A 25,206-nucleotide genomic window follows, 5' to 3' on the forward strand; every position below is an offset into this window, starting at 1 on the left:
CTATCGCTCTGAAATTTTGAATACGGATTCCGGATAACTGTAGCACATGGCTGCCATACAAACAAAAAGCGAATTTAACGTTTTTTCTTGTTTTCTTTGATCGACGGCGCACAGCTTTGCTTGCTCTCAAGACAATTTTTAATGGCAAAAACAGTATGGAATACCATTACCATTACCCATTCTAAGAAATAGTTTTGTCATTTCATGGGTTAAAACCAAAGCTAATCTGGGTGACTAAGTTCGACTAAGCATCTATTGTTCCTGTTGTTGTTGTTTTAACGGAAGGACCTTTTGATGCTCCTAGGAGGCGGTTCCGCTCCAAGCAGATGGCTGCAAGGATGATTTCTGCTACAATATCCAGAAAACTGCGAAAACATCCAGAACGAAGCTGCGCGTTTTTCTCGCGGCAACCCTAGCCCGTCTGCGATGGTAGGAACTGCTTGGAGAGGAAAGTCAGTTGCGTGTTGTACGACATCGTCGACATTATGCTCCTTTCCGCTCCCAACAGGGCTGCGTATTTCTAGCATCTCACTGTGTAGGTATTCGATAGAAGTCATCGTGATCCGGAGTGCAGTATTCTCGAAGGTCTGGAGTTTGCTCATCTGCGTACCACTGCATCCAGGCGACCATACAGGTGTTGCGTAGTAGAGGACCGGCCGGCCGATTGCCTTGCATGTTGCCAACAACGTTTCTTTGTCTTTTCCCCATGTGCTGCCGGCTAGCGACTTGAGGATTTTGTTGCGGCTCTGTACCTTGGCAATAATCGCGGTCGTATGGAGAGTGAAGGAGCATAGACTATCGAAAGTTACACCTAAAATCCTAGGGTTATTTACAGTCGGAATTTTCACGCAATCGACTGCATTATTAAGTTCAAGTCTATACTTATTCGTCCAGTTCGTAAAAATGATCGCTGTGGATTTGGTGGGGGAAAGTGTGAGGTTCCGTGCAATGAGGAAACGAGAAAGGTCGGAGAGGTAGCTGTTTTTCTATTGTTCCTCGTTCTTTTTCGCTCGCCAACGGATATACAAGTTCGCTTCCTTCATTTGTCGCACAGTGTAATAAATATGTATATTCGCTATTATTATTATTTGTTTCATAATTTTTTTGAGTACTCAGCCACATTTACATACACATTGTATCTTAATACATAAGCATTTTGTATGATATAATATATTTTGTTTGATTTTTCTATTCATAGTTTAGCTACAAACCCGAGTGCATTTGCTACGAATATATATTAATGTATGTATATATGTATATATAAATGTAAATACAATGCAATGCCATATACTTTATTTTGAATTCACATTTGCTGCGATCCGCTAAGGTATAAGTTGCGCTTTTGGACTAGGTGTGATATTTAGATAGTAGGTTACTTCATAAATATGGAATGAGTATATATTTTGGTTGAGTGCTGGATCCATAGTAGGAATACTGTGCGGAAAACCACATATGTACTACATATTAGTTAGTATATATATAAAGAGAGATTTATTAGTGAAGTGAGTGAGAAAGGGGGCAGAGAGAAAGAGTATGTTTCTTCAGTTATTAGGCAAGTCGCTGAGTAAAAAGACGTTATTAAGTATAAAAAAGTTAGAAAAGTAATATAAAATACTGAAATACAAGTCTTATTTGGGGTTATATGCCTAAAAGTATGCATTTAAGGACAACCAGTTTGATTGGACAAATTGTGCGCGTAAAAAGAGAAGAGGAGAGGGCGAACTACAGTGCTTTTATCTTGCTCATTTGGTTGTTTTCTCTTGCGAGTAACAGGAAAAGTCTTAACGCAATTGAGTTCTGCAAGAAAGTGGGGTACACTTGCATTCAACAACATGTTTCTCAATAAAAAAAATTCCTTGTTCCTATGAAAATAATTAGATAATACTGTTGCGCTTGGCACGTAAGGCTGTGCTCTGCATGGCCGCCACGACTGCTTCGGCGCCACCCGTAAAGATCGGTTGGTAGGAGGCGCGTCGCAGCACATGCCACATGGCAACGGGTTTGCGTAGCGAAGAGAGCATTTGATGCCAATGTCGTAGTCCCTTACCGGTTGTACAGGCGCCCGCTATCACATGACCCAGTGGCGTAATACGCGGTCCACCATCGTCAGCTTCGGTCACACCGAAAACGGTGAGACGTAACTGCACGGTGGTGAGGCTTGTTGGTGGCACACTAAAAATCACCGACTCATTGAAGATGGGACTGCGTTCGCGACGTTTGAGTGAAGTACGCTTCTTCAGCACTTTCTTCTCGTTGTTCATAAGGTAAACCTGTGAAAATTCAATTGTGATTTTATTTACGTCACTCAATGATGTCACTTAAGCGCATTACACTTACCTTTACGAAAACGCTTTGCACCTGTTGCGGTGCGATCACTTTGCTACCACCTTCCTTTATTTCCGTTTTTAAATTCCTCGCCTTCACCACGACAATCGTTAGGCGTTCCGCTGTTGGCAAATAGCTCAGCGAAAACATCAGTTCGCCCCATTGTGCATTGCATTTGCGCGAATCGGTTAGCGGTATCCATGTGGTGACGGGGCGTGGCATTTCGCCGATTTCCATTTCTGCTTCGCCGATTAGCGTGTGCGCGTCGCCATTGTGATACAAATGGAACCACAGGGAGTGGCGTCCTTGTTGCTTCTTTAGCCAAAAATTGAATGTTTCATTGTAGCTGGGCGTGACGGAGTCCTTAAAAACCTGCAAAAGAAAGAAAGTAGTAATCGAACTGATAGTAAAATCTGTGTTTGTAAAGTATATAATTTTTATTTCGTAGAATATTATTTTAAACCGCGCCAAAGCTTGTTGCTAAAATGGCGTCCCCCATCTTCCAATAACCCCTAGTTTAGGATTTTTTAAATTCTAAGCAGAATTGGTTCTAAATGTAATCTTTAGTTGGTGGTAAAACCAACAGTTGTCGACCCATAATTTTACCTCCTGCCTCTTTTTACGAAAATTTTCGCACAAACGCTGAGAAAGTTTGGCTCGTCGGAAAGATTTCGGAGTGAACCATACCTCGATAATTGAAGAAAAGTATAAACATAACCTTGATTTTTGGCCTGATTCCACGTTCTATTTTCGGCTACGGCTCGTCTTTGCCACGATACGATAGATCGTCTGTTTCCGGATCGGGAGCATAGATCCAAGGCTCATTGGCAATTATAAACATTTTATGACATCTTGGTAGTCGGAAAGCATTGTTTCACATTTTTAAACACGTCGCTGTTTTTCGAAAAAAATTAGTGATTTTTGGAATCATCCGAGCTTTCACTTTTCTTAGGCCCAAATGATCTTTCAAAATGGTTTTCACTGAACCTTTCTGATATTCCAACGATGCCAGTAAGATCTCTGACTGTTAATCGTCGATTCTCAAGCACCAATTCCTTTATTTTATTGACGTGCTGATTAACAGTTGATGCGGATGACCGTCCTGGACGTGGTTCGTCGTCAACGCTTTCTCGACACTCCTTGAATAATTTGTACCAATCAAAAACTATTGCTCGAGACAAACAATTATTAACGAAGAACTTTCCCAGCATTCTGAATGTTACGGCACCAGAAAATTAATTCCGCACACAACACTTAATGGAACTTCTGAATAATTTCACTGATCGTAAAAATCGCCGAATGCACTTTATTTCTTGCACAGTAGCAAATGATCAGCGTGACAAGTTGAGTCAATTAAAACATGTCCATCTGTCTGTATAAAGTTGTATGCGAACTAGTCTCTCAATTTTTAAAATACCGGTACCTAAGTTTTTGAAATAAATAGTCTGAAATTTTACACACGGCCATTTCTCAGCAAGAAGATGCTCATTTTTCTAAACCGCCGTTAAGATATAGCTGCCTTACAATCCATAAAAATCAAGTTCTTGTATAGAAATCTTTTTGATTTGACAAGATATCTTCAGGAAATTCGGCATAAATGTTTGTCCAAGGTAAGACTATAGCCCAGATGTCATAGAACTTATCAATCAAAATCAAGATAAAGATAAAAAACTTTCTTCCTTATAAATAACCTTTATTCAACTTCAATGTTGACTAAAATAATGAAGCAAAATGTAAACATGGTATGATTAATTGAATCTCCTGAAAGTTCTAGATAGTTCCTTGAGCGATTTTATATTTATGAACTTAATTGATTTCAGTTTTAGGAAGTTAAGTTAATAGTGCGATTATTTTTATTCATGCTTTTCAAACATTTATAGAAAAAGTTTTTATGGATACAAATCTACCGTGTTGCAATGTACTATGTATACTTTATATGCTTTTTACATATTCTTCACATCTTGTGTAGGGTTGTTATTGTCATATAAAATATACCCAAAACAGGTTTGAAGAAAGCTGCCAAGTTGTGATTTTTTTGTTGTATAAACTATCACTATACTTATGTATGTATATCGAGTCTAATAAAAAGGTCAAATATTGTTGAGAAGAAACACCATAATATCGGGTATGTTATACGGTGACTCTGATAGTTTGGTTTATAAAGGAAATTTAACAGGATTTTCCAGAACTCTGCGAGTTTGTCGCTAATATTCTGGAAGCTAGATGTAATATTATGATGTACATATATAAATATATGTTTATAGATATTTTGGACTACTTGCTCAATGACCTGCATCCGTATTTGCTTTATATTTTCCACCGTGTTCTCAATCTCTTGGCCAACTTGCGTAAGATTTCAACAGGTTTTTGCGCATTTTATTTTTATTTTTGAATATTTACTTGTGGAGTTCATTTGTTGAATTTTTTATGTAACTAAGTGTGTAATCCTTAAAAGCTTAAATGCTATTCTTTAACAAACCCGCTCACCTTCGTCTGCATTGCAGCTGCCTCGTCTGGCACAAGATAAATGCGCACAAAAGTGTCTAACGACTCGACGTTAAAAGGACAAATTAGCCCCTTTGCCTCCAGCACCATAACAGTGAGCTCCATGCCCTCGTCGTTAATGGAATTTCTGTGAAATACAAATGCGCCAAAGTAAATACATGAAAATATACATATGTATATACCTATATTTATATATTTATGTGTGTGTATATGTATTTATGTATGTAAATGGGAGTGGTGGCTTGGGGACAGTGAAAAGTGGACATGAAAAGAGCCACTATATATGTATGTATTTATACAATGTAAATACATACAATGCATGTATATAAAATAGTATATGTATGTGGTTATGTCGGTTTGTAGCGGCGGCAAAGCAAGCGTAATTAATATTTAACGTGATGGGAAAAAACTTGAAAAAAAAACTATAAATGGCTGCTATATGTTATAAAAAAGAAACAAAAATAAAATACGAGAAACGGCTGAGCCCCAGCAGGAAATCTTAAAAGTATCTACATATTTTTATTGAGCTCATGGAACCGTTCTTGTTTTTGGAGACGACTTAAGAGAGTTTGAGTTTTCTCCGGAGCAGGACAGCTTAGAATTCTCTCAAGATGAGAATCAGGCCAAAAAAATGTGGAAGCGGGTTGGAAAGACGTAGAGTTATGTGGTAGGTATAGGATAACCTTAGTTTAGAAACAAAAACACTGGGAGACTGGGAAAACCTTGAACCTCGGTCTGGCAGAACGTGGATGGTTGACGTGGTATATGAGTATCTTTAGAGCTCTTTACGCCGATGTCTCTTTGAGAACTCTGCATTATCTTTAGTTTTATATATGTTTATTATATCAAAGAAAGCAGGGACTTGTCATTTCTGAGCTAATCTTATCTACAATTTCCATTTGATGAAAGAGAAATCTATCCTTATTAATCTAAACAAATATTGAAGTGTTCGAGAAAAAAACAATATTATTGTAGATTACACTCCTTCCTAACCCAGAATAGGTGTCTTGGGTACTTTTAAAATAGTAGAAAAAATCTTAATATATTTAGTGATAAAAAATTATGAAACAGAACTTCCCAGAATTATTTTGGAATAATAGTCTTTGTGCTCAATATATACAAATTGGGATTAAGGAACTTTTTGATCTTGCTTTGATATAAAAGTGATGACATTATCGCATCGTTGTTTTAACAGATTGGCGATTTTTTTATTAAATTCTCCCAGGCTTGTGACAGCTTGTATGACTTCACGGATCATTCTTTCGACTTGCGTTCCATTGATAACGAATCTGCATAAGAATGAACTGTTGTTTAAACTGGTTAGGCCAGTTTATAGAAGCTATATATACATAAATATCCTATACTCCCACATTTCACTTCACCATAGATAGTGAACAGAGAGATAAATAAGGTCAACTTAAGGAAGGGTAACTTTTACCTCAAAATTTGAAAAGTTTCCACATTTCCTTTATCAAAAGTCGCAACATATACAGATCTGCAGGTCGGAACACTATCTTTCACTTAGCATAATTCTCCATAAATCTTTTTCTTAAAGTCTTAATTTTGTTTGAAGATTCATTTTATTTAATGAATAAAAACATAATATAGCTTGATGAAATTCCAAGCGCTTTAATAATAGTTAGTTTTTTGGTTTCCCTTGATAATAGAGCTGATCTCCAGGAGGACCTTACATAGAAAAAGGGTAATTGGCGATGAGCGAGATTGTTGGACTTAAAACTATGTCAAAAACTAAAATATTATTTTTACTTTAGATGAATATATGCAATGATCGATGCACTAGGAGTAGATTTTTGACTTAGAAGCTACTCTAAACATTATTTTTTTGTGACAAAATTGTACTACAGTATGGCTTTAAAATCGAAATTATTATCCAAATTTTTTTTCCTTCCACCAACACCTGAGAAATATGTCTAAGAGGATAATATACAAATTTCCATCTGTTCGACCAGCCGTTTCGTAGAAAATTTTCTAATCGACCCTGAAAACATCGCTTCGAGAAAATTAAGTTAAAAGTTCTTACAAATACGCTCAAAGCTCCGACACTGTTTGTCGCATCAAAAACCGTACATTCGATATACATATATGAAAAACAAAAAAAAAACGATTTTTGAAATTCACAAGTGGATATAATTCATTAATACTATGTTCGGACCGACATTGAAAACATTTTGAAAACACATTTGTATGTTGTGGAATTTAAGTCGTTCGGACCGACAATGTGTGTTTTCGATGAGTTTTCACTGACAACTATCAATAGCGGCATTCTCTTGCTCCTATACCGAAATATGCAAGGCCAAGAGAGCACCCATTGCAGAATCTAGTAATGTATGACGGCACGAAAATAAACGGGTTTTGGTCCGACATATTTATAGCTATTGCGAATAATTTTCTGCGTGTGTTTGTTGTTGCGCCGTTGCACCAAGAGGAAAATTCTGCAATTTGTGCACCGTGCAAGGTTTAGCAAGAGCAAGAGAATCCCCCTAATATGAGAATATCAAGCGACAGCTGTTTTTGTATATGGAATGTAAACAAATATCAAGTGACAATTTAGGGCCGGCAAAATATGTCTTCCAAAAACATCGATTAAACTAGAGCAAAACCAGTTTTTCCCATGAAAACATGTTTTCGTTGTCCGTCCGAATATATGTAGTATAAGCTAAGGCCATTACTGTGATCAAAAAATTGTAATACTTTGCCTTGTTTGTTCCGAGCAAACTTTGATTACATAATACAAATTATTCAAAGGGCGTCGAGTACGCGTTGACGACGAACCACGTCCAGGACGGTCATCAACATCATGTGATCATCAACACGTCAATAACATAAATCGACGACTAACAATCAGAGATCTTAGTAGCATAGTTAAAATATCGAAAGGATCAGTGAAAACCATTTTGAAAGATCATTTAGACCTAAGAAAAGTGAAAACACAATTAGTTCCAAAATCACTCAATTTTTTCGAAAAACAGGATGTCATGAAAGGTATTGTTACTGGCAATGAGTCATGGATCTATGCCTACGATCCGGAAAAAGACGATCAATTAGCCAAATATCGAGGTAAAGGTGGACCGAAGCCGAAAAACGTCACGTCAAGGCAGTTAGAAAATAAAGGTTATTCACAGTTTTCTTTAATTATCGAAGTGGGGTGAATTCCGAATACCGGCCAAACTGTCAACAGGGGATACTAATTGAGTGTTATCCTTTGGTTGCCCGCAGCTATTTGTAAAAAAAAAAACCGGAAATATGGGCCGATAATTTTAAAATTATGAACAATGTTTTAATATTCTCATAATAGTAAGTCAAAGTGGGAGAAAAAACTGCAATGGCAAAATGCAAAAAAATATGAAAATTTTAATTAGTTTCTTATGTTTTTTTATAAAATTTTAAATATTTGCTCTATGCTCACAGCCAAAAATTTTCTTTAGGGTATTATGTAAATATATATATACATACATATATGTATAATTTGATACATAAATATAAAACTACATATGTGCATACTTATTTAAGGCTCATGTTGTGCTGGGTTAGAAGTATATAATAACAAACGTATAGAAAATTGTAACAGAATGTACTAGCAACAACAAAGATAACATTTGCAACAAAAATAATGCAACATATGATGCGGGTGAATGCACATTGCACACTTGAAAGGTTGTTAGCACATAAAACATAAGTGCCATAACCCCCTCCGCAGCACATACGCTCACACATACATATGCACATTGTACAATGTGGACTGTGCTAGTGGAAAACAAAGGTTGCCAGATGCGCTTGCCCATATGCGCAAGCTTATTAATGCAACTACATATGATTATGTGTGTGTGTTGTGTTGGTGGCGAGCATCCTAATGCGGCTAACTCAAGTACACTAATACTTGCTTACAGCACACATTGCGTTTTGTCTTTGTGTTTTTATAACGGTGGAATAGTAGTTTTTCTTACTTTTAGTCCCCCTCCCTCCCCGCAAAGCTAAAAACTCACTTGTCATATTGCAGGCCGACACACAAGTAGCCGGTTATCTGTGTATACGGTTGATCCAACTCGCCCACAAACACCGATGAGGTGTCCGAGTTCACCGAGTCACATGAGATAGCGCGCTCCAAGTTGATACCCTCCATAGAACCACAGGTCGTCGAATCGAGCGAACATTGTGAGCTATTGCGTCGGCCAAGGCTCATTAGGGAATCTTGACGCAACAATGAACGGCCAAAGGTCCAGGTGGTATTGCCATTGCCACTCGTGTTCGGTATGCCATGCGCTGTTGTCTGCGCGTTATGGGCCGCACCTGCGTTCACACCGAGTTTGCGGAAGAGAAAGTCCTCGGAAATGGTTTTCTGTAACATGTGTGGCCCCTTTTGTACGCGCTGCGTCAAGCCGGTGAAGGGATTGGTGGAGTTTTGTGTTAGTCGCCGCAGTCCACTTGAAAGTGACTTGAGTTCGGAGTCTTCCGCAGACGCCTCTGTGGTGGAAAATGAGCGATTACGGAATTCTTGAAATTGTTGTTGTAGTGATTTCGCGCTTAATGCTGTGGTGGTTGTGTTGTTGGTGTCAACCGCTATCGCGTCTGTTGCATGAGGCGCTGACTCGCTGTAGAAGGGATTACACGAGCCATTTGTGTTTGTTGTTGTTGGCGATGGAGCTTCGCTGCAGCCGTTGTTAATGTGTCGGTTTAAATTGTCATTGTTGCTATTGTTGTTGGCAATATTTTGCATGCCTGCGTTTGAGTAGCATTGTGTTGATTGTTGTTGTTGTAAGGCAGTGTTTGATTCCGGTAAGCTCTCAGCGGATTCACATAGAAAGGGATTTGTGCTGGAATTACGACGCTTTAACGTCTTCGGTTGATTGTGATGGCCATTTGTGTTTGCTTGTGTCGTTGTTGTTGCAGTTGTAGTTGTTGAGGATAAAGCTTCAGTTTCCTGTATTGTAGTTGGAGTTGTGATTGCTTCCACCATATGTCCACCCATGACCGCGGCACCGTTACCCACATTTTGCAATGAAACCTGTCTCTTGGCCACCGGACGTGGTATGGCACTGGCGCTCAATGCCGACGACGAAGCCGACAGCCGTGGCGGCGGTGGTGCATCAAGCGGTTTCGGTATGGCTGCGTTCGTGCATTTCATCGAAGAACGCTTGAATGGCGTATCTCCACCATTGCTGCGTCCATGTGCGCCTGTTTCATGGTTCGGCGTGGTTTCATTGATTTGTTGAAATGAAAATGTCACTGTCTTTATATGTCCGGCACTTGCGGGCGGCTGTGTGCCCGGTGCTGGCGCTGGTCGCAGCGGCTGTGGCGGTATGTTGGCGTCGACCTCCGCCTCGCCAGCGAGGTTCCAAAGCGGTGTGGTTGCATGTTGGGTTGGCTGTTGGCCCGACTGTCGGTAGTCGTCCTTGTCGATGGTGTCAAAACGTTTAAAGCTACCGCTATTGCTGAGCAAAAATTCCGAACCCGAATGGATCTGGTATTAAGCGAAAATAATTTTTTTTTATGATTATATATACGTATATGTATATTCCGCATGGATATCTGGTATTTCCACTCACCATGTAACCATTCGCATGAAATAGTTTATTTTTCGATAGTCCTATCTTCTCTTCCTTATTCGAACGCATCCATGTATTTGCACGCGGTCCCAAACAATGGCAGGCAAACATTACGAATGCTATCACCAACAGCAGCAGCAGCGCCAGAGTGGTGAATGACATCGGTTCGCCATCCATTGTTACTGCGTCTCACTTGTTTGCATGTGCTCATTCGATACTTCAACTGTCATCCAAGTGATGTATGCTGCAAATAGAAGTAGATGAAACGTATTTTTAACAAAAGATTTATAAAAGGTGATCCAAGTAGAGATACTTTTTCCAATATGGGCTCTTGAAAAGTTCCAAGAAGATCGGACGTTTTCGAGCCAATTTTGGTTCAGCGATGAGGCCCACGTGGGAAATACTCGGAACGAGTCATCGAAAGTTGGACTCAACGGGTGAACCGTCTGAGACGTAGCCGCGGACAACATTTGAAAGAGATAATATTCAAAAAATAAAATCAGACAAGAAAATATATTAAAGAACTGTTAAATTTACTGTAAGATTGTTCGAATATTGTGTATAAAAAATTGGCTAAATGTTTGTCTTGAGTCAATTTAACGCCACACCCTTTTCTAAGATCTGCCCACATTAGCAAAGCAGATGTTGGCAGGTGTATTTAAAAATCAGACAAGTTAACAATTTGCTGAATACTTGTTCTATTGGCGGTTTCAGGTCATATGAATAACAAACATTCAATTTACAGAGACAAATTATTGTGCTTATACTCTAAACATATGTATAGTGTAAATATTTTGTGGCAGAAAAACAGCCGGAAGTTGTAAAAAAATATTTTGCTAAGTTGGTAGGACTGTCATTAATTACAATGCCAAATATGACTGCGATCTGTCAACAAACTTGTTTACAGCAGCTGCTTAAGTTGGTACACCTCAGTTTACAATGACTAAAAATATCAAGAATTTGTCTCAAATTTTGTACTGCTAAACAAATTACATGTGCGGAATCGTTGTTGGAATGCCGGAAAAGGCTTACGGGGATTCAGTTTTATCAAAAACACAGCCGACTAGTGGTATATAACCTTCATAGACAGTCAAGAGTTCGTTGAAGATATGGCCGACTGTCAACCTCTTCAAATGGTGAAAATATCAAACAAGTGAAGAACATGGTGCTTTAAGGGGGTATTCTGGTTTAGAAATTCGAAAAAATCGATTTTTTTTTTTTGCATATTTCTATAGTATAACCCTTCAAGAAAATGTCCCTAAGAGGATTTTTCGAAACTCAAATTATTTTCCGAGTTACAGCTCACTTTGTGACTCCGACTGCGCGCGACTAGTTCTCAAGCTTTACGTATACACCCGTTTTTCTCATAACTACTTTTCTAGAAATGGTGGGCATGATATCTCAAGTTCTACTCAACCGATTCACATGAAATTTTACACAGAGCTTTCTTATACTATACATTATAGTAACGCACTACGAAGAGCTTTTGAAAGAATTTCTTTTTTTATTTTTAAAAAATTGCAAACCACAAAAAAACAGGGAAAATACGAAACTTTTTTTTCAAACTCCACCATTTAGTAAAATTTTTTTTTTTTTTTTCAAAAACGATTCGTAGTGCGATAACTACACTTCTACTCTTCACGGATTTCGCATAAATTTTCATTTTAGTTCACGGAAAGGATTTATATTCTGCACACCAGGACAAGCCATTGTTTCATCAGTCTCTACTTCGCCGACCTGTATTTTTTTTAAATTTAATTTTTTCCTTATATTATTTATTGTATTTTCAGAGTATCAATAAAAAGCATGTAAAAAAATGGGTAGTCAAAATAATTTTTGATTTTTTTTATCGCGTCAAAAAAATACCTAAAATTCGGGCTTCTAACCCAGAATACCCCCTTAAAATCGTCAGGCCACTGTTAGAGAGATGGCAAGTGAGCTCGACACCGCTCGCGAGTCCGTTTGAATGATTTTTATGGATATTTTGGGTATGAAACGCGTTCTTGTTCGACTCGTCTCGATAAAACTGAATTTTTTTCAAAAAGAGTACTATTGTGACCGAATTTAAAGCCAAAAACCAAAAACTAAAACTGCCGCTGCGTGGAACTCGTTTTCAGTCCATCGAAGAAATAAAACAAAATTCGCTGAAGAAGCTGACATCTCCCAAAAAGTGCTAATGAAAAGTGCTTTGAAGACTGGTTGGCATAAGTGTATTACATACATCTGGTGTGTATTACTTTGAAGGCGACAACATAAATATTGATGAATAATTAAATATTTTGCGATTTATTTACAATTTCGGGGTACTTTTTTGTCACAAAGTACATATGTATACATGTGTACCTTACGTATATAGATTTGCTTCCCAGATAACTAAAAGCTTTTATAAATGCAAATCGATTTATTTAAAAACATACAAGTCCAAAATTAAAAAGAAAACAAGTAAGGAAGGGCTAACTTTGGGTGCAACCCAACATTGTATAATCTTGAAACTTGCAGGAATCAAAGCAAAAAATGTAAAACGTCAACCTGAGGATCAAAATCCCAGCAATTTTATATACATATACATACTATATATAACTCATATGCTGAAAGACACATAAGCTTTGTTAGAAAAACGGAAACCATTATATGTAGTATATGGAAGTTGGGTTAGTATCGACCAAATTTTATTTATTTTTTCCAAGACCACATACTATTAACATGTCACATACTAAAAAATATCATATAGAGTAAAGTCAGTCGGATGTTTGAGAATCCTTATATTAGTTATATGGGGGGTAAGTCAAGTTTTCGCTCACATTTATTTATTTTTGGCACAAAGATACACTGTTATGAGTAAAACACACAGCTCATTTTCATTGAGATAACTCATAACATATATCCAGCATAAAGTCACCTGGAAGTTCGAAAATCTTTATATTAGGTATATGGGGGCTCAGGGAAATACTGACCTGATTCAAGCCATTTTTGACATACAGACATACCAGAAGAACTACTATCCCTGAATTTCAATTATATATCTCAGACATTGATCGATATTTTCTAACAAAAGTCAACTATAGGTACCGGAATCTAGATATTCGGTACCTAGGGACGTGAACAGTTTTTGTTGGATTTGACCAATTTTTGCTCATAGAGTGGCATACACTAAAGACATTATTTGTTCAAAGTTTAAACCCGTTATATTAATTGCTTCTTGATTTGCGTACTAGAACGAATCAAGTGGAATGTAAACTTGTGCTAAATGGGAAGTAGGCGTGGTTATTGTTCAATTTCGCTCATTTTCACAATGCCACGTACCAAATTTTGTCCAATAGCGAATTTGGTTGTTGTAGCTTTAGTGGTTTAGGAGATATGCACATTAAACATATTGGAGGGCGGGGCCACGCTCACTTTTTCAAAATTTTTTGTCCACAGATGACTCTTGGTACTGCGATCCGCTGTGCCAAATTACGTCTATGAAATCGAACTTTTTTTGTACTAAGAAACTTGCATACCAAGTTTCATCAAGATATCTCAATTTTTACTCAAGTTACAGCTTACACGGACGCACGTACTGACAGACAGTCAACCGAATTTCAACTTTTCTCGTCACATTGATCGTTTATACTAAATGTATATATAAACCTATATCTACCTCGATTAGTTTTAGGTGATACGTACAACTGATAGGTGAACAAAACTATAATACTCTGTAGAACCGGTTGCAAAAGTATAAAAAAATAAAAAAGTATGTGTGTGTGTACTCAACCAAGGCATGCTTTGTATTTGTTATGATTTCATTTAGCTCTACTTCCGTTAAATTTGTTACGTCCTCAGCATCGACATTCAAAAGTTTACAATATTCAAGTTCTACACTTTCAACTCATCTCTTCTTACATTTAATTTTGCATATCGCACACACACACACACACACACACATTCATTATCTTGAAACATAAATTACACGCAGTTTGTTTCATTCGCAATGACTTTGTTGTTGTTGAAGGGAAAACTTAAACTAATGAAACAAATTTCCTATTCAGAACTTTTACCGTTCTCTACAGATGAATATATGTATACAATTCACTAGTCACCGGCAATGGGAAAGAGCAACAAAAAACAAAACACAAAAAGTGTGCGCGCACTAGTCCTGGTTTCCATTTCACTAAAACGTCAGCAATACAGCATCAGCGGATTTCCCTACAGAGTTTCAGTTGGCTTTGCGTTGAGTGCGTTGACAGTTTTTGATTGAATTTGAAACTTGATCCGACCCATTTTCACATCAAAGACATGCCGTCGTCGAGTGCCGTACAAGATGTTCGACGACACAATGTGATACAATCACTGAGTACCATCGCGTGGGCGAGATTCTGGTACGCCGACATAGAGTTGCCGAGATATTGGTATAATATTTAAGTATATGCCTTTCGGTCGATCAGAAAATGTAGTCACTGAATTAAAGTAAGAGATTATTTGTCTTGGTTTTTTTGCAATACCAATGCTGGTGGTAGGCACTTATGGGATCCAGTAATTTGGTAATTTTGTATAAAACTTGACTGCACTTTTCCATTCAATAATTATTTTTTTCAATAAGAATAACGTTTTGTTAATTAGTTAATAATCAATTAAGAGTTTCAATATTGGTGTCTAAAACATTGGGTGTGTTTTATTACGTGGCGGGTTCCAAAACCAGCGCACAACCCTGGGGAGGGATATTTCCCCTTTTTACTTTAGCCTTCAAATGGATGATTTTTGGCTACCCAGAGGATACTTGGTTTAAGACCGGAAGTCGTGAGCTGCTTGATACATATGGAAAAGAATCGTTTCTCCCAAGTGTTTGGCCCTCAGAGAACTTTTCTCACTTGTGTGAACTTTTACACATGGAACCAGCATTAACATCAACAATAATGTCAGCCTCGAAATCCAACACAGAACAACTCTTGGCAACAAGTGCTCTTCGGACTGAGAAGGCAATTGAGAAGTAAAGTCCTCTCTCGACGAACAAAGACTAAATTCTACAAGTCACTCATCATCTCCGCCCTGCTATATAGTGCAGAGCCATGAACGATGACAACATCTGATGAGTCGGCGTCAAGAGTTTTCGAGAGAAAGGTTCTACGGAAGATTTCTTTGGTTTGGTTCTTTCCGAATTAGCAACGGCGAATACGGCAGTCGATGAAGCGATGAGCTGTATGAGATATACGAAGACATTCACATAGTTCAGCGAATCAAGAGACAGCGGCTACGCTAGCTGGGTCCTGTCGTACGTATGGACGAAAACACTCCAGCTCTGAAAGTATTCGACGCAGTACCCGTCTTGGGAAGCAGACGAGAGGACAACCACTCCGTTAGAGGGACCAGGTGGTAGGTAGGTAGGTAGGAGTGCAGCCCTGTTGTCTTTCGGGCTCAATAGCACTGGCTGTGCCATTTTGATGCACTATTACTAGACCTTTTATATCTGCTATCACGTTTCACCTTCTCTTTCAAACCATTTTGAGGTTTCGATGAAGCTACTTATGTCCGATATGCTTTTAGTAGAAATCCATTCAAGGTTTGGCGCTTGATGGATTCCAAGTGTTCTGTGTCGGATCTGTGATAGGGCTGGGCATTCACAGAGAAAGTGGAAAATTGTTTCCTTGTTCCCTGCTATTCCGCAGCCTCGGCAGATGTTGTTGTAGGGCATACCCATTTTGGACGCATGTTCTCCAAATGGCCAGTGCCCTGTTATGGTAGCTGTTACTCTGTAGATACTTTTCCTAGAGCTATTTAATAAGTCGTTAGTTCATTTCTTGTCATATGTTGGCCATAATTGTTTAGTTATAATGCATTTATTTAGTTATGTTTTTCCATCTGTTATTTGCAACTCGTTGAAATTATCTATTGATCTCTCTTAAGATTAATTGTGCTAGGGGAGTAGGAATTTCCGTCTATGATTGCCACTTGTAGGTTAAGCTATCTCTGGCTACATCGCTGAAATGCCTTACCTTTGTTGAGCTGCTATGTTCCCCTTCACTCCGCCTAGGTTTTTTGGCCAGAGTTCCTTGCAGTTCCTTTGTTTCTGCCTCATCAACTGGGGTACCGGCTGCCTGATCTTTGGCTATTTTTCCCAGTATGAAGACTGCCCTCTGGTACCGGGTTTTCCTCAGCTGATTCTGGAATTTCTTGCGTTTTTTTCTGTTGTCTCCTTTAGCCGCCAGTGCACTTTGGTTGGTGCTCATAGCAGCTTTGGAGGTGGGCGCTTCCTCTCTTAGATTGGCGGTTTCCGCTACTGTATCTATCGATATACTTTGGCTGGTATGTCCGAGTACTCTTACTCGTCTCCTGGCTGGAGGCGAGTAATTCGTCCTCATTGGATTCCGTTATACGATTCCTATATGTCATATCAGTTCCTGTAATCGTCGCTATTGTCGTCAAATTGGTTTTGTTGTTATTGTAGTTGTTGTTGTTAAGTTAGTTTTGTTCATGTTTAGTCCCACGACCAGGTGGAGAAGAACCTGAATACATTTTCATATGACAAGATATCTTCACCAAATTTATTTACACATGGTAACCCCGACAGCCGCAAATTTTGCTTTTATATTTTTTTCACGAAAACTGCTTCTCGAACTAACACAAATTTTCCACGGCATGTTTTTTTTAATAGAGAAGTGAAATGAAATAAATGAAAATGTTATAATTAAATGAAAACAAGCCACATAAGATGGGGTATCGATTACTCGATAATGTGACATTTTAAATTTGCCTAAAACTTTGCCAATTCGTGGTAGCGATAAAGGGTGCGCATTGCTCCACTCGCAAATAACTTGTTTGGAGGTAGAGTAACCGGCCTGCCGCTTCACTAACCGCTTTTATTTTTCTATTCGCCATCGGACCATAGATCTTAACTGAAATTATTCTTATCCAAGTGCCTTGGCCTTGACTGTCTCAAAATAACTTACAAAGTCTTTGTCCAATGTTCCCTGATTTTCACGAAAAAAGCAAGTTCAAGTAGTTGAAGTTAAACTCTAATTTATCTAGAGCTGCTTTAAATAATTGGGCTGCTTTAAATAATCGGGATTACCTCATAAGATAAAACAAAATATAAACTCGTTTTTCCCTCACTTATAATATTTCGGCTTTTTGCTCGTGTACGCTTTCGTCCGACCGTCTACAAAGAAGCTGATGCATGCTCCTTATGAGTATTTGAATATCTCGACCGGCAATCCATTGGCCCCCGCCCCTTGGTTATTTTCAGACGGGTAATTGTTATTCAAACTTCTTCATGGTCGGGCAAAGGAACGTCTATTTCATCTTTATCGATTGGGGAATTGGGTCGCCATCTCCTGGTCTTAAAATGTCACTGTCATTCAGCAGGTTGGAGAAGTGTTCCCTCCATAATTCAGTATGCTCTGGGCATCAGTCACTAGATCACCTCTAAGGTTCTACAAGAGTATGCTCCGGTCTTGAAACATTCTTAGTCGTCGCATCTTTTCGTAGAATTTTCGAGCATTAACCCTATCGTCTAGCTATTTTTCTATGCTGGAATCTAGTACTACAGATAACCATTTCGGTACCCGGCGAAGTTGATCAGAATCAACCCTTTTGGGGATGTGGACGCAAATCAGCGATATGTTGAAGACCTTCGCTTTGATGTGTGCTAGACGTTCATCCACCGGGGTGAATGGCCGGACTCGGCGACGGAGTCTCTCTCCTACCACGAATCCCACACCGAATTTGCACTCCTTTATATGACCACTGTAGTAAATGCCATAAGGACGTACTCGTCTCAATCTTTGTTCTGTCCATCGCACTTATTGGACGGCGGTGATGTTAGCCTTTGCTCTTACAAGGACATCAATCAGCTGAGCAGTGGCACTTTCCCATTCCCTGGTTCAAGGTGCATGCCCTTAAATCGTAATCCTTAATACGTTAATACGACCACTAACGTCATCAAAAGGGGGTCTTCAACCGAGACTGTGTGTTTTTTTATGTGGCGGGTCCCAAACCCAGCGCACAACACTGCGGAGGGATGATTCTAGCCACTCCCAGGTGAATAGCGCTCAGAGAACTTTCCTCACTTGCGTGAACTTCTACACATGGGCCCATCCATTTTAAGGCTAGTAAAATCCTATACTCAAATCAAGATTATTAATTAAGTAAATACTTATTCTACCAGAAAAGGAAAACAAGCTTAATCTTCACTCTAACTTTTAAATATATTACATAATGAGGAACATAATCTCTCTTTCTTAAAAATTATTAGTTTTTAATTTCTTCAATCTGACCTTGAACTGCACACAAGTGGAAGAAAAATACCGCGTGTAATTATAAATAATTCTTAAAGCGTAAGCATTTGCTAGTTGCTGTCAAAACGATCCAATAGGCCAACGCGCAATAAAAATCCAAACAGTTATTATTTGATATATTGCGCGACGATGAGTGGACGTTGGCGGACTAAGGAAATTGCTTTACCCACATTTTTATTGCATTTTCAAGTGCGGTGGCGTGTTGCAACAACTTCGAGCAGTGCACACTTATTTCGTTTTTTCTTTTTTTTCATAATAACTAATATTTCAGGCGCTAATTGCTTTTAAATAATTTTTAAAGCTTGTTTTCAATATATTCTATTTAAATCCGATGTTTAGTATTGAGTTTTTGGTGATTTTCTCAGCAAAAAATTTGAGAATTTAATGATATGATTGTAAAAATAGTCATGAGATCAGATCTCATTCCTTCTGACTAACTGTAGAAAACTTAAAGGTGGTTAGTTCTAAAAAGAAGGTTTTGGGAGCTTAGACAATTACTTGTATTGCTATACTTTTTTTCTATAATGCTAGCTACTTTTTAATATTTGCAAATATTTTTATAGTGATTAAACCTGGAACATACACATATTATAATGGCTTTGATATTTGATAAACCTTCTTAAAATTTATGAAATTGTTCCGCTTTTCCTTTCATTTTATCAAATATCAAATGAAATTTAGATATCCGAGAAATTAGTCTTGGGTGTAGTTTCTTCTACTATTTTATCTCTGAAAAAGCATTACTTCTCAATTAACCGTTATGACTGTTGAGTTCAACGAAAACGCCATATTGATTTTAAGCAGAAACTGAATTATCTTTACTGTTAGGAACATGTAGTGAGATTGTTTCGACGAAACATAAAACGATATTATAATTAATTACAACATTTGCGTTGTTGATTTACCGAATATTTGGAAATGGTGATCCAAATGTTATAAGGTGAGAAAATATAAGCATAACTGCTGTTCTCAGCTAAGTTCAGTGCTGGGAACACTTTTGGATCAATAAGATCGCTTCAAGAAACAACAAGTAAGGAAGGGCTAAGTTCGGGTGTCACCGAACATCATAAAGTGATAATCGAGATTTCATTATACGTCATTTATATATTTTTCAAATACCGTATTTTTGTAAAGTTTTATTCCGCTATCATCATTGGTTCCTAATGTATATACTCGTATTATACAGAGAAGGCATCAGATGGAATTCAAAATAGCGTTATATTGGAAGAAGGCGTGGTTGTGAACTGATTTCACCCATATTTCGTACATGTCATCAGGGTGTTACGAGAATATTATATACCGAATTTCATTGAAATCGGTCAAGTAGTTCCTGAGATATGGTTTTTGGTCCATAAGTGGGCGACGCCACGCCCATTTTCAATTTTTAAGAAAAGCCTGGGTGCAGCTTCCTTCTGCCATTTCTTCCGTAAAATTTAGTGTTTCTGACGTTTTTTGTTAGTCGGTTAACGCACTTTTAGTGATTTTCAACATAACCTTTGTATGGGAGGTGGGCGTGATTATTATCCGATTTCTTCCATTTTTAAACTGTATATGGAAATGCCTGAAGGAAACGACTTTATAGAGTTTGGTTGACATAGCTATAGTAGTTTCCGAGATATGTACAAAAAACTTAGTAGGGGGCGGGACCGCGCCCACTTTTCCAAAAAAAATACGTCCAAATATGCCCCTAATGCGATCCTTTGTGCCAATTTTCACTTTAATATCTTTATTTATGGCTTAGTTATGCCACTTTATAGGTTTTCGGTTTCCGCCATTTTGTGGGCGTGGCAGTGAGCCGATTTTGCCCATCTTCGAACTTAACCTTCTTATGGAGCAAAGGAATACGTGTACCAAGTTTCATCATGATATCTCGTTTTGTCATTACAGCTTGCACGGAACAGACGGACGGAAGGACAGACAGACATCCGGATTTCAGCTCTACTCGTCACCCTGATCACTTTGGTATATATAACCCTATATCTAACTCTTTTAGTTTTAGGACTTACAAACAACCGTTATGTGAACAAAACTATAATACTCTCCTTAGCAACTTTGTTGCGAGAGTATAAAAACAGTTTGGGACATCTATGAAATTCTTCACTCCTGTGAAAGTACATTCGTAGCCCCACAGGAAATAGTCTAACGGCTTCAAGTCGCACGACCGTGTTCATCAAACTTGGTTTTCAATAAATCGATTGTGACATTCGCTGTGTCTCTTATGGTGCCGTCCTGCGTCAATTTGATCTTGTAAAGATGTAAGCCAAGAACTTTTCGCAAAATTCGCGACAACGACGTCACAGATATGCCCAACGTTTGAGCACGACGTGTGAGAGACCGATTTGGGTCTTCCTCAATTTATGCACTAGCGACAGCAATATTCTCAACACTACGGGCACTTCTTTGTCTCACTGGTACGAGAACATTTTGTACTGTGCCTGTGTATTTACATTTTCTTTTGGACGCTCAATTGTTGATCTGACAGGACGATTATGACGACCATAAATTGGACTTAATGCTCTTAGAGGTGAGGCCACTGACTACGAATTTCGGTAGTAAATTTTAATAACTTTGACTCGTTGTTGGATCGTAAGGTTGTACGATTAAATGGCAAACCTTACTAAAGAGAAATACCAAAAGAGCGGGAAAAAATGGTGTCGTTTGCTGTCTCTATCGGTCTACTTTGTAGCGCCCCTATTGAAAACCCCTTTATTTCAATTTCTAATTTCTGTTATCTTAATTTTCATAACCAGTCAATATTGCCGGATCATTAGCAAAGTTTTGTCGAACATTTTTTCTCCATGCACACATAATAAATAATAATATTAATTATATTTTATAGTGGGCCACAGCCTTTAGTAGAAGTTTCCAAAATTTTCTTCACTTCTTCTTCACTGTGTTGTGCTAAATATTCGCCGATGTAATAAATGCCATATCGCAGTGTGATTACAATCTGCAGTTATTGATATTGGCCACCAAGTTGGCTGTGCTCGCCCAAGAACCAACCGCCAACATAACCACCAAAGTATTTAACCATTTTGCTGGCTGCTAAAAGCCAGCGCAAAACGCCCACTCAGCTCACGCCCCACTCACACGCTCTTGCAGCAGGAATTTTCACCCAGCTTCAGGCGAAGAGCGCTGAATGCTAGTTATGGCAAACATCACACATGACCGTAGTATGTCAGTTGTATGTGTGTGGGCATGTCCCTGCCTTTTGTGCATGTTTACTCATGCGAATGCGCGCGCGTGTGTGTGTGTCGGTGCAAGTTTATGTGATTTTGTAAGACATAATTTCCATATGAATGGTGTTGCATGCACACATGGCCATACAAAAGAGTGCCCAGGCTCATGCCCCATGCCCATATGTGTGCATCAATTGTCGCAGTGCTGCTGTTTCTGCTGGTGTCGCTGCTTGATAGTGGAGAGTTTTCATTAACCTAGTCACAGGTCATTCCACTTGCGATGCAGCAGTGGCTGGCTACTTATTGGTATTCAACTATTGTGTACTATGGATGTAATTCCAAGTAGCTGTGTCACAGTTTCTGTCTATATACACATTTATATGAACATGGACCGTAGAATCAGGTGTAGCTTTGTTTTGTGACATAGAACTATGAATACCCGTATGACTTGAGTAAATGGGTAAATATTTATATATAAGTGCTATATTTATGTACAAAAACGCAATTTTTACTTCAGTATTTCATGGAAATTCGGATGAGTACTTTCTGAAACCTGTGACTACTAGTGCGGGGCAGCATTGTCTCTTTCCTTGATTCCTCATTCTTCGTCTGTTTTTGGTATTTACATTGGTTTGTTGATATTAAACGTTTTTAACGATCGCTATAATTGTTTAAGCGGCTAGAACAATTCCACAAATTGTATTGAAGAATGTTGCCGAATATTGAGCACAACATCCGGTGTGTTTAACGTGGGTACCTGCTGACGACAGCCTTACTCCACGGCGCTAAAAAGCACAGCGAATCAAAATAATGCGTTGATCAGCGCCCTGAGAATGCCAAGCATTTTAAGTACCAATTGGCAGTGTGGCATGGACACACTAACCACCTTGGTCGGGTTCGAGGCCCATCTAAAACCTCTGCCGTGCTTTGGGTCCGGCACCCGGTTGCAATGCAACTCCACATTCAACTGACAAGGTCAGTTCTTCCCGCATTTGGGTTTTAACCACAACCACCACGAATCTCCACAAAGGGCCAAACCCAATGAGCAGATGGGAGTTACCTTCAAGGACTACTGCTCCCCGTGGTACCAGAATTAAGTCTCCGGTCAGACCTCGTAGCCGAAACTACTACCAGTTGAGCTTCCATACAGCTCTGGACTGGTAGCCAGGGAATTAGTCGCCTTTTACGACAGGCATGCCTTACCACGGGTATATTCGGTTTCCCCCCGAACCCAAAGGTACAGTCCTTAATCCACTCCCGGCAGTCATTTTGCTTATGTAGGCCCGATTGAGGCGTACTTCTCCTTCTTTATTATCGTAAGCACCGCCTACGCGGTTATAGCCGAGTTTACAAACTCGCGCCAGTCGTTCTTCCTTTACGCTGTTTAGCGCCAATTGAAGATTCCGTGTGTAGCCAGGTCCGTCTCCACCTGGTCTCTACAACAGAGTGGATGTCTTCCTCTTCCACTGCTTCCTCCGGCGAGTACTGGGCCGAGTACTTTCAGAGCTGGAGCGTTTTTATCCATTCGGACGACATAACAAAGCCAGCGTAGTCGAACTATGTCAATGGCGTCGTAAACCTAGTACAGTTCATCGTTCCAGCGACTGCGGTATTCGCTGTTGCCAATGCGCAAAGGTCCATAAATCTTCCGCAGAACCTTTCTCTCGAAAACTCGTAACGCCGACTCATCAGAGGTTGTCATCGTCCATACCTCTACACCATATAACAGGACGGGTATGATGAATGACTTGTTGAAATTGGCCTTTGTTCGTCAGGAGCGGACTTTACTTTGCAATTGCCTACTCAGTCCAAAGTAGCACCTTTTGCCAAGAGTTATTTTGTGTTGGATTTCGACTCTGACGCTGTTGGTGTTAATGCTGGTTCCAGAATAGACGAAACTATGTAGGACTTCGAAGACTGTTTGTTCGATGGCAGGAGATATTTCGTCTTGTCCTCGTACACTATTAGACCCATTTGCTTTGCTCCTTTGTTCAGCCTAGAGAAAGCAGAACTAACGGCGCGATTGTTATGTCCCATGATATCGATGTCATCGGCATACGCCAACAGCTGCACACTCTTGTAAAAGATTGTACCTTCTCGATTCAGCTCTGCAGCTCCATGAATAGATTGAAGAAGTCGCATGATAGGGGTTATCTTACCTGAAACCTCGCTTGATATCGAACAGCTCGGAGAGGTCCTTCCCGATCCTGACGGAGCTTTTGATGCTGCTCAACGTCAGTTTACACAGCTGTATTAGTTTTGTCCAAGTTCAGACATAGCGGCATAAAGGCAGCTCTTTTTCGAAACACGAGATATAGCAGTATAAACAAATTTTTTTGAAAAATGTATTTCAGCGACAGCTCAAGCATTACCGTCCCATGAATTTAAGTATAATTTATATACAATAACTTATGTAGTTTAATTGAGTATTTTACTCACAACTATGAACTTTGAAAGTAAATCTTACTTACGGAACACATTTTTTTTTAGAATCTTAACACAGCCATGCATAACAATACTTGTGTGTGCCTTTTCAGTGGTGACTTCAGGAAGAAAAGATTATAAGATATACCACATACATCCATACACATATTCACAGAGCACGAACGCAAACGCCAGAACCGCACACTTATAAGTTTAAGTTGGTTAGTTGGCACTCATAGACGTACCCATCACTTGGGGCTGCTATCCGCCGCACGTAGCATTTTTGCAAAGCTCAACGCTTAAGGGCTTTAACTAGGCTACTATATATTTATCTGTGTGTGTGTGTAACTGTGTATCTTTGTGTTTTTGCTTGGGTGTGCTCGTTGAACTAACGGTTTTAACGGCAGCGGCGAATAAATGCATTCCAAACACTTATTCTTCTTGTGCAATTACTTTACTTTCGCTTTTCTTGGTATGCTGTTCTCTTTACCGGGAAGTGACTTATTTCAACTTAACCAAGTATTCTTAAGAAGGCATTGTACTTCTTATCAATGTTTAAAGGCTTAAAATGCCAATGTATGGTTTCTACGATTGGGTAAGAAAGTCGCTTCGTCGCATTATTCTCTTCAAGCTGGCTTAAGAAATTAGTTCAATTCCTACTCATTCATTTGCGTTAAAATATTTTCAATCGGCAAAATTGGCAATCATTTTCAAAAATTAGTTTGAACTTTGTTATTTTTTATGTTGATACTGTTATTATTCGTTTATGTGATAAATTTATTTAACTTAAAAAAATTAATGGCAAACCTTCTCAACAAATTTTTCAAAAGTAAAATTTTTGTTTCCATATTGAAGTTTAAACTCATCGAGTCTGTTTAAAAAACCTTCAACAATTTAAATAGTCCGAATTACTAGCTGAGAACCTTGCACACCCGGTAC

At 38.8% G+C, this 25,206-nt stretch overlaps 1 protein-coding gene across 1 annotated transcript in view; it reads right to left on the minus strand.

Moving 5' to 3' along the window:
• Positions 1–1,171: 1,171 nt before the first annotated feature.
• The window catches only part of LOC126758943 (uncharacterized), a 30,617-nt gene continuing 6,582 nt past the window's right edge, over positions 1,172–25,206 (minus strand). The window contains exons 2-6 of the mRNA XM_050473431.1: positions 10,395–10,638; positions 8,835–10,309; positions 4,813–4,957; positions 2,338–2,697; positions 1,172–2,270 (exon numbers count right to left, since the gene is read on the minus strand). Coding sequence (XP_050329388.1) covers positions 1,875–2,270; positions 2,338–2,697; positions 4,813–4,957; positions 8,835–10,309; positions 10,395–10,571 — 2,553 coding nt within the window. The 5' untranslated portion in view covers positions 10,572–10,638 and the 3' untranslated portion in view covers positions 1,172–1,874. The remainder of the gene's footprint in view (positions 2,271–2,337; positions 2,698–4,812; positions 4,958–8,834; positions 10,310–10,394; positions 10,639–25,206) is intronic.

Source organism: Bactrocera neohumeralis, chromosome 5 (genome assembly GCF_024586455.1).
Source record: "Bactrocera neohumeralis isolate Rockhampton chromosome 5, APGP_CSIRO_Bneo_wtdbg2-racon-allhic-juicebox.fasta_v2, whole genome shotgun sequence".
In the NCBI taxonomy this organism is placed as follows: domain Eukaryota; kingdom Metazoa; phylum Arthropoda; class Insecta; order Diptera; family Tephritidae; genus Bactrocera; species Bactrocera neohumeralis.